The sequence below is a fragment of the Zingiber officinale genome, chromosome 8B (assembly GCF_018446385.1).
Source record: "Zingiber officinale cultivar Zhangliang chromosome 8B, Zo_v1.1, whole genome shotgun sequence".
NCBI lineage: Eukaryota > Viridiplantae > Streptophyta > Magnoliopsida > Zingiberales > Zingiberaceae > Zingiber > Zingiber officinale.
In genome coordinates this window covers 65,464,636-65,487,355 of record NC_056001.1, presented here as the reverse complement: position 1 = coordinate 65,487,355, position 22,720 = coordinate 65,464,636, and the positions used below count along the sequence as shown (strand labels likewise).

At 34.3% G+C, this 22,720-nt stretch overlaps 1 protein-coding gene across 2 annotated transcripts; it reads left to right on the top strand.

Annotated features, from left to right (window-relative positions):
• The first annotated feature begins 15,043 nt into the window (after positions 1 to 15,043).
• Positions 15,044 to 21,032, top strand: LOC122014851 (ABC transporter E family member 2-like). Of its 2 annotated transcripts, none has more exons than XM_042571316.1 (13): positions 15,044 to 15,184; positions 15,302 to 15,445; positions 16,049 to 16,134; positions 16,240 to 16,337; positions 16,428 to 16,545; positions 16,614 to 16,703; positions 17,566 to 17,870; positions 17,947 to 18,142; positions 18,212 to 18,397; positions 18,898 to 19,167; positions 19,434 to 19,679; positions 19,917 to 20,064; positions 20,735 to 21,032. In XM_042571316.1, exons 2-12 carry the CDS (start codon positions 15,343 to 15,345, stop codon positions 20,034 to 20,036), a joined length of 1,818 nt encoding a protein of 605 aa, XP_042427250.1. In that variant the 5' UTR covers positions 15,044 to 15,184; positions 15,302 to 15,342; the 3' UTR covers positions 20,037 to 20,064; positions 20,735 to 21,032. The 2 variants fall into 2 exon arrangements, with proteins under 2 accessions (XP_042427250.1, XP_042427249.1); XM_042571315.1 differs by having other exon boundaries at positions 20,699 to 21,032.
• The last annotated feature ends 1,688 nt before the right edge of the window (positions 21,033 to 22,720 follow it).

Sequence of the window (22,720 nt, the reverse complement as noted above, 5' to 3'; positions counted from 1 at the left end):
GAATTCTGGCAGGAGATCAGGATGTTCAATTCTTGATGGGTTGAAGTTTAGATGTGTGATTCCGGCAGGAAGTCGAGATGTTCAATTCCTGATAGGTGAAGTCCGGATATGTAATTCTAGTAGGAAGACCTCGTGGGTCAGATTGGACGTCAAGGAGGTAACTCGACACTTGGTAAGTGAAGGTAAGTCAATGAAGGAGAGTGACTTAGTGAGGATGTGTCCTGATTGAGGGGACAGTAGGCGTCAGTCCAATTTAGGTCCATTTCAGAAACCTAAATTGAGACCCTGACTGGATCTTAGTATGGAGGATAGGGTATGAGCCATAAATGAAATCATATTATTATTGTGCTAACTTTATTTTATAGGTTAGATATTGTCATGTTGGACTAACCTACCTTGCAGGACAAAAGGAACAAAAAGGCCTTGGGTGAATAGTACTCGAGGCCCCTTCCAAGAGACGGAAGGTGTCTTGAGAAGAGCTATGGAAGGCGTCTTCGAGTGATTGGAAGGCACTTTCGGTTGGATAAAGTAGAGACATTGTTGATGATAAGAAGCCAAGTTTTAAGAAATAAAAGCTGGCATTGAAGGTGCCTTCAATGCTATTGAAAGCGCTTTCCATCCCTTATAAAAGAAGCATTCGATCAAGGCTTTCAGATCATCTCTTCTACAAGCTTCTACATATTCGTTTAATGTTCTAACTACTCTGACTTCCTGCTACTGCCCTACTATGACTTTGCTATGCCCAACTACTACTTAGGAGTCATCCAACACTAAGCTCAAGCTGACTGTCTACAAAGAGTGTCGGGTAATGAAGTTTAATTTCTATAGAAAAAGAAAGTGTAGCTTGTTACATTTTTTTGATTCTTGTATTGTACTCGATGCTCTCTTTCAGTGATTTCAGAAGAAGTATTTAGTGGATTATCCGTCGATAGGTCTGTGGGACCTGGGTCTTGGAGTAGGAGTCGCTAAAGGCTCTGAACTAAGTAAAATCGAACATGTGCCTTTTTACTTGCTTTTGTTTTCGTGTTTTTCCACTGCGTACTTATTTTATAAAACTGAAAAAAATAGTTTTTAAAAACCATGTGATTCATCCCCCCCTTTCACGTGCGTCTCGATCCAACAACCTGCATCGCCCTTGCTGCCGCCTTGTTAGCAACCAAGGCCACCCTCACCGCCACCGCGATTGCCCGCTCCTGCTCCACTATAACTACCTAGTCCTGCTCCTCTTCCTTGCCACCTTTGTGGTTGGTCGCATTCGATGACGTCTCTGCCGAGAAAAGCTCAACCAACACGATCTCAGATGGCACCTCGTTGTTCCCCTCCGCTTTCGCTACCTCCCTCTACCTCTCCCGAGCTGAACAAGAAGAACACTACAAGAAAATTGGGATTCTACAACACTTAAAAGACAACATTTTTTTAAAAAAAGCGTTGTCTTTTTTTCAACAATGCTTTTAGTGAAAATCGTTGTCTATTTCATTATTTGCTTATTAATAGACAACGTTTTTTTTAAAACCGTTGTCTATTAGTGATTTTTATGGGTCAAAGACAATATTTTTTAAAAAGTGTTGTTTATTGTCAAGTCCTCATCTAAATCTAGATTAATATAAACCGTTGGATCAAGTAAGGAGCAGAAAATCATAGTTTCACTCGCCCACCCTCCCGAACCCTTCTCCCAACTCCTCCTCTCACGCCCTAGTTCTCGTCTAAATCTCACGCCGGCCTTCTCCATCCAACTCCTCCTCTCAAGTGGCAGATCCCGTATTGAGGCGATCGACCACGACAGATCGATCCCACCGCACCTACCTCTTCCCCTCCCTCTCCTCCCTCCCCTCTCACCTCCGGGCTCTTCTTCTGCGCTCAGTCTCCGACCGATTCTTTTCTGCAGGGATTCCGTAGCTGGCGGGATTTTAGGGTATGAGATTATTTTTCCGTGATGTTGTTTGTTCCAGCTCTTAGATTTCCAGTAGAATGCGGAGGATCGAATTGTTCTGTCGCTTTGGTTCTTTTGATTTTCTGGTTTATTGTTTCTTTGTCTGATTTCGGCTTGAGGGGAGCGCTCTCCGGATGATTCTGTAAGGCGCATTACTCGAGGGTTTCTTTGTTTTTATAAATAATCTGAAAGTTTCCTTCTTGGAGACAAAACTATTTATAAACGAGGTGGAGATGATTCCATCGCGAAATGAAATTTTGTTCACAATTCCATTCATTTGAATCAACCTTTTTTTGATGTTCTTTTCTATCCTTATTGCCCCTCTAACAATGAAAAGCTGAGACTTGTATAAATTGTCTCTTAAGTAGGATATTTTTTTCAGTTTAGGATCGTCTTCCATCGTAATTTGATTCCACCTGTCATTTCACTATTCTACAATCATTATTTGAATTGCCTTTTAGACGATATTATTCAAGAATAATGCAAAATTTGTTCCTTGTAGTATTAGTTTGGAATTCACAATAGAGAAGTACTCTTGTCCTTCTTATGCTAGGAAATAAATTGTGCAATCCTCTTCAAAAATTATTTGTTCACCACTCCTGTTGATTCTGGAAAGTGTTTTCTCAAGATTTTGATTCTTATATGCAAACCCTTCAACCACGGTTCTATTGATTGTTATCTGATCATTTGCTTGATCTTAGTATATCGGTCAAGAATTGCGCTATTGTTGATAAATTTTGTAAGTTATATTCTCTTATTTCCTAGCTCGCTACAGAATAATCAGATGGTTGTTTTTATTTTTGTTATATGTTGTTATTTGCTGTTTTCTTTTGTTGTTGATATTCTAAAATATTTGCAATTAATATCTGTTGTTATTTTTTATTTTTGTTTTTTGTTATCTACCTTTCCTTTGTTATCTGTTGTTTTTAAACTTGCGTTTGTGTTAATATTTTGTATATTATTTACAACTATTTTGAAGGTGTTAGCTCATTATTGGTTATTTAGTTATTACAAGAATGGGCAAAGAATGGATGTCAAAGGATAGACTATCACGTGAATATGAGTTTGGAGTATAGTCTTTCTTGCAATTTGCAATGACAAACGCTAATGATCATAAGTCAATACCTTGCCCATGTGCAAAATGTGGTAATTTAAAGAAGAGAAATGTACAAATTATCAGAGCACATATGTATTGTAATGGTATAGATTTGACATATCATACATGGATATGGCACAGTGAAAGAGCTACGATAGGGAACTCAAAGAATGATAGTGATCAAGTAGGGCCAGATGAACAAAATTATGTTGCTGAGGACCCAATAGATATGGTACATGCTGCATTTGATAGTTATGCCGAGAATCCAACCCAATTCAATAAGCTACTTGAAGATGTCGAGAAACCTTTATATCCTGGATCCACTAAATTTACAAGGTTATCTGCAGTTGTGAAATTATTCAACTTGAAGGCAAAATATAGTTAGAATGATAAAAGTTTCACTGACCTACTTAGTTTGTTAGGAGAAATCCTTCCAGATGACAATGAATTGCCTTTATCTTCTTATGATGCAAAGAAAAGCTTATGTGCATTAGGGATGGATTGCGTGAAAATTCATGCTTGCCCTAATGATTGTATCTTATATCGAAAGGAGTATGAGGATTTTATCAATTGCCCTACTTGCGGGATGTCAAGGTGGAAGTTGGGCCAAAAAAATATGATAAAGGAAGGAGTTCCTGCAAAGGTTCTATGGTACTTCTCCCCTATTCCAAGATTTCAAAGAATGTTTCAAAATAAGGAGATATACAAGGAGTTGACGTGGCATGCTGATAAAAGACTTTATGATGGATACTTACGTCATCCAGCTGATGCACCATCTTGGAAAATAATTGATCACAAGTGGCCAGTTTTGCTATTGAGGTAAGAAATCTTAGATTGACCATATCAGCTGATGGAATGAATCCCCATGGTTCAATGAGTTTTGCATATAGTTGTTGGCTAGTTTTAATGATCACTTATAATCTTCCTCCATGGTTGTGTATGAAGAGAAAATTTATGATTCTCGCATTGTTGATATCTGGTCCCAAACAATCGGGAAATGATATTGATGTTTACTTAGCACCTCTAATTGATGACTTAAAATGCTTATGGGATATAGGCGTTGAAACATATGATGTATATCGATAAGAAACTTTCTCGCTTAGAACTGTCTTAGTATGGACTATTAATGACTTCCCTGCATATGAGAACATGTCAGGATGTATTGTAAAAGGATATCATGCATGTCCTATTTGTGGTGAAGAAACCTATTCACAAAGGTTGAAGCATAGTAGGAAAATGTCATATACAAGCCATAGAAGGTTTCTACCTGCAACTCATCCTTATCGAAGGCAAAGGAAGGAATTTAATAGAAACCAAGAATTTACCCCTGCACCAAAACCATTGAGTGGCGACGAAGTTTTTGAAAGAGTTGAAAGAATTAATTGTCATTGGGGAAAAATCAGTGGGAATATTCAGTCGAAGAAGAATGATGTAAAATCATGCTGGAAAAAGAAATCAATATTCTTTGAACTTCAGTATTGGAAACATCTACACGATCGACATGTTCTTGATGTGATGCATATTGAAAAGAACGTCTCTGAAAGTCTCATCGGTACGTTACTTGATATTCTAGGAAAAACAAAGGATGGAGTAGCATCAAGATTAGACCTTTTGGAAATGAATGTGAGGATAGATTTGGCACCAAGGATGGGGGAGAAGAGAGCATTTTTGCCAGCAGCCTGTTACACACTTAGTAAGGATGAGAAAAGAAAGATTTTGAATTCTTTGTTTGGAGTACAACTTTCGACATGTTACTCATCTAATTTTAAAAATCTTGTGTCGATGAAAGATTTGAAACTTATTGGCCTTAAGTCACATGACTACCATACTTTAATGCAACAATTGCTTCCAGTGGACATCCGTGGTGTCTTGCCCAAACATGTCAGACACACTATCACTCGATTGTGTTTCTTCTTCAATGGGTTATGCAATAAAGTGATAGATGGATGTCTCAAAGTTAGATGATATGCAAAGAGAGATTGTGACGATATTATGTTTACTTGAAAAGTATTTTCCCCATTATTTTTTGATATAATGATTCATTTAACTGTTCATCTTGTACGAGAGGTGAAATTATGTGGACCAGTTTGGTATAGGTACATGTACCCATTTGAAAGATACATGAAGATTTTGAAAGGTTATGTGCGAAATCGTAATCGGTCTGAAGGGTGTATAACTGAATGTTATATTGTTGAAGAGGTTGTTGAATTTTGCTCAGATTATCTTTGTAGTGTGCACACAATTGGGATCCCATTAAGTCATCGACAAATTGAACTTACTAAGCCATTATCAGGTGCTGTGGTGCACTCCACTAGTCATGATGAGTTGCAGCAAGCACATCGTTACGTATTGGCAAATGATGTGGAGATTGATTTCTATATCGAGTAATTTTTCTAACTTATTAATACTTTCATTTGGTTAGCTTACATTCTATTGGTTTATTTATTCCTAATAATTTTATTAGGGAGCACATGACATATTTGAATGCAAGATTTCGTCAAAGGGTTAAGTCCAAGAAGTGGTTACAAGATGAGCATAACCAAACATTTACTACTTGGTTACATAATCGTGTAAGTTCCTTTAGTATTACATATTGGCATACATTCATTATCATATTTACGCGTAATTAACAATTTATCACATAAAAAATATAGGTTACACGTGTAGACCATTCCACTCATCAAGTATCAGAAAGATTGAAATGGATAGCGCGCGGACCTAACAAGCAAATCTTAAAGTACTCTAGTTATTTGATTGATGGGGTTACTTATGCTACAAAAGAGCGTGATGATATACGAGTTGTACAAAACTCTAGAGTTAGCTTAGTCACAAAGACAATGCAAGTTGCTAGTGCAAAGGATAAAAAACCTATCGTGTCAGATATGATTTTTTATGGAGTTATAGAAGAAATATGGGTAGTTGATTACACCAAATTTCAAATTCCAATGTTCAAATGTAATTTGGTGGAGAATAATAATGGTATTAAAGTTGATGATCTTGGTTTCACATTGGTAAACCTCAATCGAATTGGATTAAAATATGACTCTTTTATCTTGGCTAGTCAAGCAAAGCAAGTATTTTACATCCAAGATCCTGAAGATCCTTTATGGAGTGTTGTACTTGCAACTCCAAGTAGAGAGTACTTTGAATACATAAATGGTATAGAGTTTGAAGAAACTGCAATCCACTATCAATGTTTTAGCAGAGGGTTACCACCAATGGATGTTGACGAAGAAGATGATAATGAACCACTATGCATTCCGGATGACTGTGATGGGAATTGGGTTGACAATATTTAACTACTGAACTTTTTAATTTTCAAGATGAGTTTGTAAACAATTTAAATTGATATGTTATTTACCTTTGAAGAATGATATGTTGTGGACAATATTGATATGTTTTGTTTCTCATGTTGTGGACAATATTGATATGTTGTTAGTTTTTATCACTTTGTCTATTTACTTTTTCTATGATTATTTTTATCATGTTGTTGTGATCAGCAGAAGGTGTGGACTCCATGGAAGCCCCTAGAAAGCATGCAAAAAAAGGTAAGGGTAAGGAAAAAATTACAACTCCAGCCACTACTGAGAGTTGGGATGGTAACACAAAGTTGGATTCTACAAACACCCAAACCACAAGAATGTCTAGAGGGTGTACACACCTAGATAAGCTAGCTAAGCAAAGGATTCAAGGAGTTAGAAAGGATGTTGCATTCAATAAACTTGGACAACCAATAGGAGAAGCAGCTATTGCAATGCACAGTTATATTGGTGTGCTAGCTCGAGAAAAGGTTCAAATTAGTTACAAGACTTGGAAATATGTTCCAAGTGATGTTAAAGAACTGATCTGAGAATCAGTTAATGTAAGTAAATTAGCATGTTTTATCGATTATTATAATATATTAACTGTTTGTATTAATTTTTTAAAACATATTTCCATTTTTGTGATTTACAGTTGATGTACAATGTTGACCCAAAGTGGAAGAATGGTTGTTTGAAATCAGCAAACAATAAGTGGCGTCAATACAAAAGTTATCTCACTAAGACGTTCATTTTAAGTAAGCTTGATAAACCTGAGGAGTTGGATGAGCCACCTACTGGCTATGGTATTACAAGAGATACTTGGAGGTCGTTTGTGATTAGTCGCATGTCTAACGACTTCATGGTAAGATTTGTAATTTATTCTTTTAAAACTAGTTTATTTATATTCAAGTTTAACAACACATGTATCCTCATGTATCCTCACTAACTAGAAACTAAGTGATCAACAAAAAGAAAGAAGAAAACAACACATGTATCCTCATCGACTTTCACGTAAAGGATATGCACGATTTGCGGAAGAAATAGTAAGTATTTTTTTTAGCATATTTTCTTATGAACCCTCCAATTTATTCACATAAAATTATTTGAATTTTCACTGTGCCAGTGGGATCACTGATTATGTCTTGCTATTTTTCCATATTCCCTACTATTTGGTGGCATTTCACTGTCAATGTGGTTGCTGAGACACAAGTTCTATGCAGTAGACGCAAGTTCTATGGAGGAGCAAACCACCTTTAGTACCGCATACTCAGCACCTAAGTCTGAAACTGAGTATGCGGCGGGCTGGCTTGTTGCTGCAACTTGTTGACAGTTAGTGATACATTTGATACCCCATGCCTTAAAGCTTTTCCTTGATTTCCCATTTTATTTAATGATTGTACCTCTGCGAGATGTGCTGCTTCAGTTGGCTCTAATCCTAATCACATTCCTGATTGTTCTAGTGCTGCAATTTGATGACCAATTCCTGCGAGTTTGTTTCATTTAATGACTAATTTTATTCATTTAACTGTTATTGGAATTTTCTTGTTGTAGGCGACTGAATTATGTGATGATGATGACATTAATAGAGTTATTATGTGGAAGAAAGGATGAGCCACCAAAGAAGGTGGCTTTGAAGGAGAGGATTTGATTAAAAAAAAGTACAACAGATTGTAAGCAAAATAACAATACATAAAAGTACCAATTTTATTGAACTAATAACTCTTTTAGTAATAATGCTTTTTAATGTGCCTGACAGGATGGTTACATTCAACAAAAGATGGAGGGTAAGCTGAAAATTGAAGGAACCAAAGAGGATATATTTACCAAAGCACTTGACATTAAAGAATATAATGGTCGTGTGAGGGGTATTGGAGGTCATATCACTCCAATAATATATTTCAATTATGGTAGAACATGGAAACATGCTGATGTAATCACTGAGCATAAAAGGGAGCTGATGGAGGCGAGGAAGAAAATTTTAGAACAAGATGCACGTATACAAAACCTTGAAGTAATGGTGTATAAAAAGGGTGCAAGCGACAATTCGATTGATGACAAAGGCAGTTGCTCAGTAAAGTTGCAACCCATGATTGAAGATGACATGAAGAACGATGATGATAACCTACAAATTTTATGTCAAGCTGATGCTTTGCAGGTATAACACTAGTTGCATTTATATTAATTGTGACCTATAGATTTTGTGACCTGCAACTTTTACATTTTAGGGAAAACCAGTTGCATTGACATTGGAATCTAGCACAAATATTGTTGCACATGGTACAATTGTTTGTGGCAATGTATCTGATAAAATGCTTCATGGTGTTCCATTTCCCAATAATTGCATGTGAGTCTCCATTGATGAAGCAGTAGAAAAATCAACACCTTTGCCATATCCAATTCCAAGTGAATTTGAAGTAATTGGTGATGCTGTAGGAACCCATGTGGCTTGGCCAAAACACTTGATAGTGAACCAAGATGAGGTATTTGTTAGATTTTATTTCAAATTAAATTGTCACTTTTTTTTATTAATCATCCTATCTAACTGTCATCATTTGAAATTATTAGAAGCCTCGAAGGAAGAAACTTGAACAACCAAAAAAGAAACATACTTGTCAACAAGTGCCCCAAGAGCATTACATATGTTATATTGTATAATAAGCATTCTTTAGATGATAGCAGATATATATCAGTGAGTTTAGATTATGATGTGTTTGATGATGATTATGAACTTGTTCTGCACCTTGAGGACATCATTCCTTTGTATCATTTGGAGCCCCTTTCAGGCAATTGTGTAGTTGGCTACATATGGTAAGTGTTTAGATTTAGCAATTTAAATATAATTTTAGCAGGGTTACTGTAATCTATGCTAATCATCCATTTTGTGAATAACTTTCATTTTTCAATTTACCTCTTCGTTTTATTATGTTTGCAATGGCAGACATCTTTATAAAAAAATGATGAAAGATAACAAGAAAGAGAAATTTAGATTTGTGAATTCACATAAAATCCCATATATGGCAAACACTACACATGACAAAAAAGGTAAGCTTGAAAGGCTAAACCAAAGGGCGAGTCATTTGGCAGGCAGGCTAAGTGGTGCATCTGTAGATCAACTAGTATTGGTGTCATGTAATATCGGGTAAGTAAGAATTAAAACATTACTTTCAATTGTTGTCTTTTGATAATTTATTGAATTATATGCACTAATTATGTGTTTGTTGCATAGTTTCCATTGGATTCTCACTGTCATTGACCCTTACAATGAAGTTATTTATTTGTTAGATTCTCTAAGACACTGCATTCATGATGAGGATTGGAAATATATAGTGGAAATGTGAGTTCATATTTCTTTTTTATTAAGCATTTATGTTAATACAAAACTCATATATAAAAAAATCATTGACGTATGAAGGGTCTTAAGATTGTTTAATTCAAACAAGGAAATGAAAGGTAGAAAAAAGGCTATGTGGTAATAGTAAAGGTATGTGTAATTATATATAACATATATTTTAATGTGTATGTTTATCATTAATAATTTGTCTCTAATTACCATAGGCTCCTCGACAACAAGATGTCAAACAATGTGGTTACTATGTGATGCAATTTATGAGACAAATTGTTGAATAAGTTGAAATTATCGAAATAGATTCACTACGATCTATAGTAATGTTTACTTGCTTATGTCTCAAATTATTTGAAATAAACTATTTAAAATTTGCAAAGTCAATGTTGATTTTTTTTTTCTCATTAATGTTCACAGTTCACACAAGCAGAGTATTCTCGAGAAGAAATTGATGAGGTGCGATCGGAGTTGGCAGAATGTATACAAGATTATATTTATGAGTAGGTGTGTTCAAGTTTATGTAAGTTCATTACCTTGTTTTAGCTAAAGTTTATATAAGTTCATTATCTTTAGCAAGAAGCAACTTTTTGCTTATTTGGAATCCATTTTCAGTTATGAGATGCAATCTACCCTTGTTTGTTATTCTCAGTTTAATCTGTGATAAAGAGTCTTCTTGGTCAATCAATACATTTCTTATAATTCATTAACTGAATTATATAAATTGACCATAGGGGTTACATACCTCAGATTCATCTTCCAGCTCAAAATTACTAAAGGTGTTAATTTAGTATATATCTTTATTTCTAGTATTAGTATAATGTTCAACTATTTTTTAAAAGAGATGTGCTCCCATGAGATGTAATTGCCAGTAAATAAAATATTAAATTATACTAGAACACTAGATATTGCTTCAAGAAACTGAATGGTTTAGTTAATGCGAGTGACCAAATCCTGCTAACTGTGTGGATGTTTGTTTGGCGTTGCATGCTGAAGGTTCTTATTATTTGTTTGAATAGTTATTTATGGTTCTTTAATACACTGTGATTTAGACCTTTGTTTGGCGTTGCATGCTGATGTTTGATTGGTGTTGCATGCTGAGGCTGCCAAGCCTAATACACTGTGATTTAGACCTTTGTTGCTTATTATCTTGCTGTCATTTAACTGTCTGCTTCCGATTTTGTTTAGATATCCTTTTTAACATTGCATGACATCATTTTGTTTGTTTCTGCATGTTTGATGCTATTATACACTTCGCTGGACTAAAAGCTATTGGTGAAAGTTCATTTAGGAATACTTTTATTTGTCTAAACTCCTACTACACTTCGCTGGACATAGTTTATAATTACTTTTTCTTTATCTTGCAGTGAGAGTCTTCAATATTACTTTTTCTTTAAAATGCTCCAATTAGTGGTATCCTTTTGACTTCCTAGTAAAATATATTTGATTTGTGAGCAATAGTTTCTCCAGCTTATTAATTTTCACTGTTGCTTATTAGTGGCTTCTTATCAATCCTAGTGGCTAGTCACTTGGATGTAGATGCTCCAGTTCTAATCAACACAATGACACTCTAATATGGATAAGTTCTGTTTTGTACACAATCTAATTATCATTGGTGACTAGTCACTTAGGTGGAGATGCTCCAGTTCTTAAACTCTAGATCATTTTTTTCCTACTTGGCTCAAGCCACATCAGCAGTAGTTAAAAAATTACAAGGGCAACAATTAAGCTGTAGCTCAGATACATTGGAGTACTTTCTTGTCTTCAGTTTGTTGCCCTTAATTCATGCTAAGTCATTATGGGTTCGGTCATCGGCATTGTGATGAATGGCACAATATTAAGTCTATTCTGCAAGCTTTCTTTGCAAATATTCTGCAAGCTTTCTGTAAGATTTTTGCAAGCTTTATGCAAGATTTTGGCAAGCTTTAAGTCTATCAAGCATGTTAATCTAAAAATTCTACAAGCTTTCTTTAGGAAGTTGACAATTTTCCACTATTGGTTAAACTCATATTCTAAAGAACATTTCATTTTAGCTTTCTTTCTGCAACTACTGTATGCATTTTAGAATGGAGAAATACCGTATGCATTTTAGAACGAAAAAATATCATATGCATTTTAGAATGGAGAAATTGCAAGCTTTCTCTACATATTAGAAACTGCACAGTTTGAAGAATGCAGTTTAGAAATTGCATGCATTTTAGAAATTGCATGCATTTTAGAATGCATATTAGAAACTGCATGCATTTTAGAATGCAGTTTGAAGAAACGTTGCCTTTCTGCAAGCCAAGCTTTCTTTCTGCAAGCTTTCTTTCTACAGTTTGAAGAAATGTTGCATTTCTGCAAAAACAGTGCTTTTTGCAAGAAAGCGTTTGCAGAGAAGAAAGCGTTTGCAGAGAAGAAAGCGTTTGCAGAGAAGAAAGCGTTTCATTTCTACAAGCTTTCTTTTTGCAGTTTGAAGAAACGTTGCATTTTTGCAAGCTTTCTTTCTTTCTTTCTGCAAGCATTTCATTTATGAGTAATGAGTTTTGGTTCATTTATAGAAAATAGCTAGTAGAAGTAATTTTTTGGTTCAAACTATTGACTGTAATTTTTTGTTTATATTTCAGGCCAACTATTCAATCTGTTCAAAATTCACAAAGATCCTAGACAAAATCCAATTGCTTATTCCGGTAATAGATTGAGAAAGACAAGCTACTTCTTCAGTATTGTGCTAGTAATTACTATACTGTTTTGTCCCGTTCTCAAGCCGATAATAATTTTTTAGTATAGCTAGTAGAAGTAAACAAATTGTTGGCTTCGAGGTTGGCTAGTTATTTTGTGCTCTTTTGTTTTATATGTGAATATCACTATCTACTTTGAAACAGAATTAGTGTTAATTTTGATATTTACTAGCTTCTCATGTAAATACTAATATCACTTCAATGTCAGAATTCTATTATTTTGGTATGAGTTTGAAATCATTAGCTGAGCTGATTATATGTAAAATTCAAATCTGGGCATGGTAAAAGAAAAATAATAGTTTCGTAAATATAAAAATAATGATTTTTAAATAATTTTTATTTTATTTTTTTCTTTAAAACGACAATGCTTTTAAAGCGTTGCAAAAAGTGTTGTCTTTGCAAAAAACACAATACTTTTAAAGCGTTGTAATAGTATTGTCTTTGTAAAACATGACAACGCTTTTAAAGTGTTGCAAAAACGTTGTCTTTTCTACCAAAAACAACGCTTTAAAAGCGTTGCAAAAACGTTGTCTTTGTAAAAACCGACAACGCTTTTAAAGCGTTGCAAAAGTGTTGTCTTCGCTACAAACGACAATGCTTTAAAAGCGTTGTCGTTGAGCAGACTTTTAACAACAGTGCTTTTAACAACGTTTTTTCAGGCACATAGACAACGCTTTAAAAGTGTTGTCTATTAGCTTTTTTCTTGTAGTGTGTAGTGATCAAAATGACATTACTACTTCACTCCATCTTCTTCATCAAGAGTTTCCTATTCGGGATCTTGGTAAAGCTCATTTTTTCCTTGGCATAGAGTTTCTTTAACATTTTAAGGGTTGTCTTCTCTCTCAAAGTAAATATATTACTGGACTTCTATATGAGATAAAATAGATGGTGCACGTCCTATATCCACATCAATCATTGAAGGTGGTTTCACTACACCTTCATCCTCCTCTTCAATAGCTAACCCCCAGATCTACCAAAGCATTATTAGTGTCCTACAATATATCACTATTACACAACCTGATATTACTTTTGCTGTCAATCGTACCTGTTAATTTATGCATGCTCCTACTGAAGGCCATTGGGAAGGTGTTAAGAGAATTCTTCGATAACTCAATGACACTATTCTACATGGTCTTCTTTTATATCGTTGGTCCTCACGTGAGTAGATTACTCATAGTGATGCAGATTTGGTTGGATCTTCCGAAGATAGACATTCTACTAGTGGATATGCTATATTTCTTGAGCAAAATCTTGTTTCCTAGCTTTCAAAGAAGCAACATATAATATCTCTTTCAAGCACTGAAGCTAAATATAAAGTTATAGCTAACGCAACGTCAGAAATTATTTGACTACAATCTTTTCTTTCAGAATTACACTTTTCCTCAACTGCTAAGATCAAAATCTAGTGTAATAATATTTGTGCAACTTATCTTGTGACAAATCCTGTTTTTCATGCTCATACTAAGCATATAGAGATTGATTTCATTTTGTTTGCAAGCGTACGACGACTCGACAACTTTTGATTTTTACATCTCTACAGAAGATCAAATTGCTGACATATTTATCAAGTCATTATCTAAACAATGTTTCACTAAGTTAGCATTCAAGCTCAACCCATTAAGTTTTTTTTTTTTGGGGGGGGGGTAATGACAATAATGAAAAATAATCTTTAATTGATTTCAATCAATTAAGATTTATTATATTTGACATCACAATCAAGATCGATATGATTCAGATAATATTTCTAAATCTATTATATTACCGTGCTTATAATTATTACGATTGTATGTCATATTTAATCTTTCCATTATTGTTTGGACAACTTGTATAAATAAGTCTATTGACTTTAGTAATAATATGATCAAAAAAATTTATTCTCTATTATATTTCTTTTCTCTATCTATTAGTTACATTCATAGATTGAAGGCGATCAATCGAGCTCGCTAGGAGAAGAAGGAAATCATTACCTGGCGAGTGGGAAGCCTCCTTGAACTTGACGACCCTCTTCACTGTCGACAGCCAGCTCGTCTTCTTTCCCATTAATCGATCTCTAGAAGAACATCTGGGGGGAGTTCTGCCGGTGAGGAGGCGAGGTAGTTGCTATAACAATAGGCTTCGTAGGATCATCGACGGAATTTATGGGTGGTCACGAGACCCTGGTTACCTAAACATCATTTTAAATTATTTTATTAATAATTTTTCGATAAATCTTAATAGTCAGAATCAGTCAATTAGAAAATGAATTTATCTAGTTAAAAAATAATTAAGCTAGTTAAAAAATTAATTAAGTATTATTAATAAAAATTAATTAGGTATTATTTTTAAAAATTAAATATGAAAATAGGTGAAACAGAATATAATTGTCTCATAAAATATAATATTAATTAGACCCCTTGATAATATCCTAAAAATTATAATAAAAAAATTTAGCCTGATTAACTATTTTTTTAAAAAATTATAAAAAAATTATTCTAACTCACCAGATTTTAACCATTAGTATTGCCCATAATTTTTTAAAAGTAAAAAACTATTTTTTTAAAAAAAAATACTTATTCATATTATTTCTAAAATCAACAAAAAAATATATTATTACAATTATTTTAGAAACAGTTTGCCATAAAGGGTTTCTTTCGTGAAGCTCATCGACCCGAAGCCCGACGCACCCGACCCGGTAGAGCATCCGGCTCCCTCTCCGTGTCTCCCACACGTTTCCCCCGTGATATATATTGCTCGTCGCTTGCTTTGGACGCTAGGGTTTCCGCCATCTTCCTCAGCGAGCATCTGAAGGGAGTCGAGGTACGTTTCCGGCGCCTTCTCCGCTTCTCTAGCTCCGGTTTTGTTTTCGGTACCTTTATGAGCTCTCGATTTGTTGATTCCGTCTAACTTGGTCTCCGTTCTCTTCTCATGGATCAGGGCTCGCGTTACCTTGCAGTAGTAGGTCTTCGTATTCAATCATGTCGGATCGACTGACACGTATCGCTATCGTCAGCTCTGATCGATGCAAACCGAAGAAGTGCCGCCAGGAGTGCAAGAAGAGCTGCCCGGTTGTCAAAACTGGTCTGCATATCCTTGCTTACATTTAGGAAACGCTATTTATTAATTTATTTCAAATCTTTCTCTTTTTTTATAGTTATTTTATGGATGCCGTTCCTAATTCAACATAATTTTTGTACTATTCATTTGGCATTTGCATCTCGAATATACCTTTTGTTAGATTTGTAGTTCTATTTAGATTAATTAAAGTTTTTCAATGTTTAGGATATCCAAGGGGCTAAACAATTTATTGAGGCAAAACATTGAATATGGTTCAGCGTGTTCCTTGGTTTAACAAATTTATAAAATCAGATGTTAATTTCATTTCTTTCAAAGATAAGTGTCTAGATTTGATTACAGAATGAGACGTGGGAAACTTTCTTATTTTTCATCGCTAGATACATGGACATGCTAAACATTATTACAATGATAAAAAATTAATATAATTTAATGTTTATATCAAAAAGGTATTTTTCTTCGACTTTACAACTTTTATAGCAGACCATGAGATTTGATGCTATTATCTGTTTAGTTCTACTTTGATTTGAATATCATTTTTTTTATTGTATTATGTACTTATTTGTCTAGAGGAATTATGTTGTTCAATTTATCATTTGCTTTTAACAGGAAAACTATGTATAGAAGTGACTTCTGCCTCAAAAATTGCTTTCATTTCTGAGGAGTTATGCATTGGATGTGGTATCTGTGTCAAGGTCTCCTGGTCTTCCTATTGGATTTAATTATAGTTTTTTGACATTGATCATCTTAGAGACTTAATAGATCTCTGACTTTTGTTACTATTTATTCTTTGATGGTAGAAATGCCCATTTGAGGCCATTCAGATTATCAACCTACCAAAGGACTTGGATAAAGATACAACCCATCGTTATGGACCAAACACATTTAAACTGCATAGGTAAGTGAAATTTGTATGTTGTAATACGGTCTTCTTCTTTTTTTTTACTAATATTTATTTATTTTGCATAATGGATGTATGCTTATACAGATTGCCAGTTCCAAGACCTGGACAAGTTCTGGGCCTGGTTGGGACAAATGGTATAGGGAAGTCTACTGCACTCAAAGTACTGGCTGGGAAGTTGAAGCCTAACTTGGGCCGATTCAACGTAATTAACTAATTTTCTAGTTTCCTTTGGAGTATATATTAGTGTTATTTAATTTTTCTCTTTTGCAGAATCCTCCTGATTGGCAAGAGATTTTGACATATTTCCGTGGCTCAGAGCTTCAGAATTATTTCACTCGTATACTGGAGGATAATCTAAAGGTTCTCAAAAGCATGTTTTGCCTCTTTCTATCCTTATTCTGTAGTAGGCTAGATACCTGGTAGATGATTACTTCAATATATGCACTTGATAACCTAATAGACTGTTTCATTTAGTTTTGGTTGAGACATTTGTCCTCCAGCTAAGTTTCTCAAATAATTTTTTTTTACCCTCAAAAAGAATTTAGGCCAAGTTTCTCCATTGTGCATTCAATTGTTCATCAGATAATTGAACATCATGTATTCGACTGATTTGCATAAGGCAACAATATTAATAGTCAAAATTTCTAGCCATTTTTATGGTGATTGTGAAGATTCATGCAAGGGACACAATTTCTGTGGTTTATTTGCTAAAAATTAAGCTGTTGCGGTTGATACACATGTCAAAATCAAGATAATGACACAATGATGAAAATCTGAACATAAAAAATCAATTATGTGCTTGCTTCGGGTGCTGGTTTCCCTAATGCAATAAGTATAAATAATAAGAGTTTCTTATTCAGTTAATTATATTTGTTTTCACGTATATACGTTTATCATGTATTCGTATATACTGGCTTCTGTTGCATTTGTATATTGGACCACACAAGTTGCCTATGATGGTTCATTAGATTTCAGGTCATATTTAGTCTTCTGGTACTCAAATTTCACACCAAATTTTTAGTCATTTACAAAGGCATGTAAAATACCTTGGTTTCTGATTATCAAGTCTTTTATATGCTTATTGTTTTAGTATTATTTTAACAATGAAATATTTTCTCATATTTCAGTATGTATCTGCTTTATTGATTACATTTAATATAATAATATATACAATTAGCAGCTTGTCTCTTCATGCTAAATTTATTTCTTTTGTATAATGCAGGCAATCATCAAACCCCAATATGTGGATCACATTCCAAAAGCTGTTCAAGGGAACGTAGGTCAGGTTCTAGATCAAAAAAATGAGAGAGAGATGAAGGCTGAACTATGTGCTGATCTGGAGTTAAATCAAGTTATTGATCGAAATGTGGGGGATTTGTCTGGTGGGGAATTGCAAAGATTTGCTATTGCAGTAGTTGCTATACAAAATGCAGAGATATATATGTTTGACGAGCCTTCAAGCTATCTTGATGTGAAGCAGAGGCTTAAAGCAGCACAAGTTGTTCGCTCCCTCCTTAGGCCTAACAGGTATCTGGGTCTGTTGTTTTAAGTGGTTTTTGTGGTCTAACATCAAAAGTCCCCAACTCTTATTTGTTTTTTTCAGCTATGTTATTGTTGTTGAACACGACTTGAGTGTACTGGACTACTTGTCCGATTTCATTTGTTGCTTGTATGGGAAGCCAGGTGCTTATGGAGTTGTTACATTACCCTTCTCTGTGCGAGAAGGAATCAACATTTTTTTGGCTGGCTTTGTTCCAACAGAAAATCTCCGGTTTAGAGATGAATCACTTACATTTAAGGTAGATCCTTGTGTTAATGGAGAACATATGGCATGAGAAACTCTACTCTAAATTTGTTGCATCATTTAGGTCGCTGAGACTCCCCAAGAAAGCGCTGAGGATATACAGACATACCAACGTTATCGATATCCTACCATGACTAAAACCCAAGGGAATTTCAAGCTTAAAGTGTTTGAAGGTGAATTTACTGATTCGCAGATAATTGTGATGCTGGGTGAGAATGGAACCGGAAAGACGACATTTATAAGGATGCTGGTAATTAACATCCCTCACTTCTCTGCTTTCATGTTTCCTTGTTGCACTGTCTAATAATTGCCAGGCAACACAACGTTATGTATATGAATTGGTCCCTCAAATTATATAGTTATTGTATTCCTACATGAGCATACTAAATTATGGAGTTTTTATATTTCTACAGACCATATTCTAAATGAGGTTACTGCAAGTTTCTTGTGGCATCACCTACATAAGTTTATTAGAATTTAGCAATTATTTTGATGCCTATCTAATGATCATTGCAATGGACCGAATACTAAATGGCATGTATGTAAATTCTTTAGATTAATAATGATTGTATGCAATATTTTGTGTGCTTTTGTGATTTCTTCTGTGGATGCTTTAGGAATCATTCCTGCAGCATATGAACCTGGTGTTAATTTCCTTCTTTTTCTAGAGTTTCACCATTTGGTTGTGACACACAAGCTAGAAGCCATTGTTTCACTTTGCTCATCTTGTTTGTGCTTGGCAATTTCCAGGCAGGATTACTGAAACCTGATACTGTGGAAGATTCAGATGTTGAAATACCTGAATTTAATGTTTCATACAAGCCTCAGAAAATTAGTCCAAAATTTCAATCAACCGTAAGGCACTTGCTGCATCAGAAAATACGGGATTCATATTTGCATCCGCAATTTGTGAGTGATGTCATGAAACCATTGCAAATCGAGCAATTAATGGACCAAGAAGTTGTGAATCTTTCTGGTGGAGAATTACAACGAGTTGCAATATGTTTGTGTCTTGGGAAGGTTTGTTTTCTAGTATTTTTCTGTTCTTATATTAAATTGATTGTTGGATAAATTATATGTATACTGTGTGACTTAGTGTTGAATAACTCAGTACTAGAGAGGACTCATATAAATGCATTCAATAATCCATAATCTTTGAATCTTGTTTTTCCTTTATATTCTCATTAAGTTGCATTTTGACTATTATTCAAATGGTATGACTTGTGGACTTGAATAACATCTGTGGTATTTTTTTATGAGATATTAATTCCTGAATCTTTATCCAGCCTGCAGATATTTATCTGATAGATGAACCAAGTGCTTATCTTGATTCAGAGCAGCGTATCGTTGCCTCAAAGGTGATTAAAAGGTTCATCCTGCATGCCAAGAAAACAGCTTTCATTGTTGAGCATGATTTCATCATGGCAACTTACTTGGCTGATAAAGTCATCGTTTATGAGGGGCGGCCTTCTATTGATTGTGTCGCTAATGCGCCTCAGTCTTTGGTATCTGGGATGAACCTATTCTTATCTGTGAGTACAGAAATATTTAGTTTCCATCATCTTTAATTATTTTTCTTCCCTCTAAATAAGTTTTTTGCTGGATCTGTCGGTGATTGATGGAGTTCTTCTAGAATCAATCATCAGCTCTTCAGCCTTCGGCATTTATAAATTATTTGCTTATTGATTTCAATGTTCTGGATCACATTTTTCATTATCTTCGCTTTTGGCAAAAGAAGATGATGTTTCATTTCTTGACTTTCCTTGCAGCATCTTGACATTACTTTCCGTCGAGATCCAACCAACTACAGGCCCAGAATAAACAAGTTGGACTCTACCAAAGATCGAGATCAGAAAGCTGCTGGATCTTACTACTACCTTGATGATTAATCAAATTCTTTTGCTCCGCTACATACAGGTTCATGTTACCCGTGTTCCCTCTACCTGTGCACTGTCTTCTTGTTCTTCATATCATCATTAAAAATTGGTTCAAAAATCAAACTGGAAAGCTCCTGAACACTGCTCGACTAGTTGAACTCAACTGCTTGAACTGCAATTGCATATCAAATCAAGAACTGACCCACCCAGACAAGCTGACTAATTGGCCAACCTTTGATTGAGCAATTCAATTGCATAAATATAACAATAATCCTACATTTTAGTTACAAAAATTCATATCTGATACATTAGCCAATCTAAAAATATCTAATATACTAGAACGTAAAAAATAAGTATTGATGAAAATATATCTATTAATCCAATATTAAAGTAGATAAATTTGTTATTGTTATGTCAAAATTGTAAAATATATTATCCATCTAATATTGAAGTAGATAAGAATCATTCTGGTTAATCTGGTTTTTATCCTGGTCAAGTGCAGATCTGATCCCATTGTGCAATTAGATCTGGTATTATGTTTTGAGCATGTCATGGTTGTTTGTATATTATTTGCTTTCAACTGTGCATGTTTTCCATTCAACAATCCATGTAATTTTTTTTGTTCCTTCTCAAAGAAAACACAATTCTACCACACTGAGCTACATTGCTTGCAGACGCATTCATCTTCGCTCTCCTTTTTCATCCTGAAGATGAAACTTCTCTGGCAAACAATTCATTACCGTAGGCAGTAGACTCGGTCTTTTCCTCAATGCTTCATGAAGAAACATAAGATGCTGCTTTCCTGGTTATTGTGAGCCTACTCGGGAATAGACTATTACTGGTCAAGTTGATATTTAGATAACAGTGATAGTATTTTATTGGTGGATGTTGCTGTGGGCATGTCTAAATTGTATCAGCGTTCTTTTCTTGACGTCACTTATTATGTATCACATATTTGAAATTTTGTTTTTGTATTTATTATTGAAACCTTGGGTTTTTTTCCCAATATATCTGGTGTGATTGTGCCGCTGTTGGTAAAGTTTTTGAGTAGATATTTTTTTTTTGGCAACAGCATTCTATAAGCTATCTATCTGCACTTTCTTTATGTAGGCTAATTCAAAAACCGAGGAAAGTTTTTTATATGGAAAACTTTTCACTAATTATTTTGTAAGAAAGGATGGATTGTTTATATTTTACTTGTTTAGTTGCGAAAGAATAGATGGATTAATTTATGAATCTATTCGTGATTTGTTAAAAAAAAAAATATCCATCCAAAATCGGGTGTTTTGGATTCGTATCTAATCGCTCGTGAGCACTATTAATTCAAAAAATGAGGAAAGTTTTTTACATGGAAAACTTTTCACTAATTATTTTGTAAGAAAGGATGGATTGTTTATATTTTACTTATTTACTTACGAAAGAATAGATGGATTAATTTATGAATTTATTCGTGATTTGTTAAAAAAAAAAATATATCCATCCAAAATCGGGCGTTTTGGATTCGTATCTAACCGCTCGTGAGCACTATTAATTCAAAAAATGAGGAAAGTTTTTTACATGGAAAACTTTTCACTAATTATTTTGTAAGAAAGGATGGATTGTTTATATTTTACTTATTTACTTACGAAAGAATAGATGGATTAATTTATGAATCTATTCGTGATTTGTTAAAAAAAAAATTATCCACCCAAAATCGGGCGTTTTGGATTCGTATCTAACCGCTCGTGAGCACTATTAATTCAAAAAATGAGGAAAGTTTTTTACATGGAAAACTTTTCACTAATTATTTTGTAAGAAAGGATGGATTGTTTATATTTTACTTATTTACTTACGAAAGAATAGATGGATTAATTTATGAATCTATTCATGATTTGTTAAAAAAAAAATTATCCACCCAAAATCGGGCGTTTTGGATTCGTATCTAACCGCTCGTGAGCACCATTAATTCAAAAACCGAGGAAAGTTTTTTACATGGAAAACTTTTCACTAATTATTTTGTAAGAAAGGATGGATTGTTTATATTTTACTTGTTTACTTACGAAAGAAAGAATAGATGGATTAATTTATGAATTTATTCGTGATTTGTTAAAATAAAAATTATCCACCCAAAATCGGACGTTTTGGATTCGTATCTAACCGCTCGTGAGCACCATTAAAGATGAAGATGTATACTTATTTTCAAAAAAAAAAAAACTTGATTTCCAAATCGCCGTTTATTTATATATTTTTTTATTCAGGAAATAACTAATTGGCTGAAACTTTGATTCTCATCTTGCGATATTTGGCTATGAAAATGGTACAGGGTACATATATGTGATTTTATATAAAGGTTTATTTTTAAAGTTCAGGACGGTGGCCTTACCCGGGCTCACCCCTCGGAAAAATCTGAAAATATGAGTGATTTTTCAGTGTCCTTTCCCGGGCTCATCCTTCGGATAAATCTGAAAGTATGAGTGATTTTTCGTTCAGTAGTCAACGTTTTAAATTTTTTATCCCACGAGCAAAATATATTACAGTCCGTCATAGTTCGAACTGTACATACTTGGATAGTCTTTGTTCATCTTCCCACTGCACCATGCTTGACTTTCCAAAAAGCAGAAACCATGGTTTTAAAATGAGCTCAAGCTGAATTCATCAACAGGAATGCAGTTACGATGGGAGACATAAAATGATGAGAAAAGTTGGAGGAAACTTTT

Excerpts from the sequence above, each read along its gene's own strand:
- LOC122014851 (XM_042571316.1), top strand. The coding sequence starts at position 15,343 with ATGTCGGATCGACTGACACGTATCGCTATCGTCAGCTCTGATCGATGC. Across the intron at positions 16,546-16,613 it reads CTAACTTGGGCCGATTCAAC|AATCCTCCTGATTGGCAAGA; the intron begins GTAATTAACTAA and ends TCTCTTTTGCAG. Across the intron at positions 19,680-19,916 it reads GGATGAACCTATTCTTATCT|CATCTTGACATTACTTTCCG; the intron begins GTGAGTACAGAA and ends CTTTCCTTGCAG.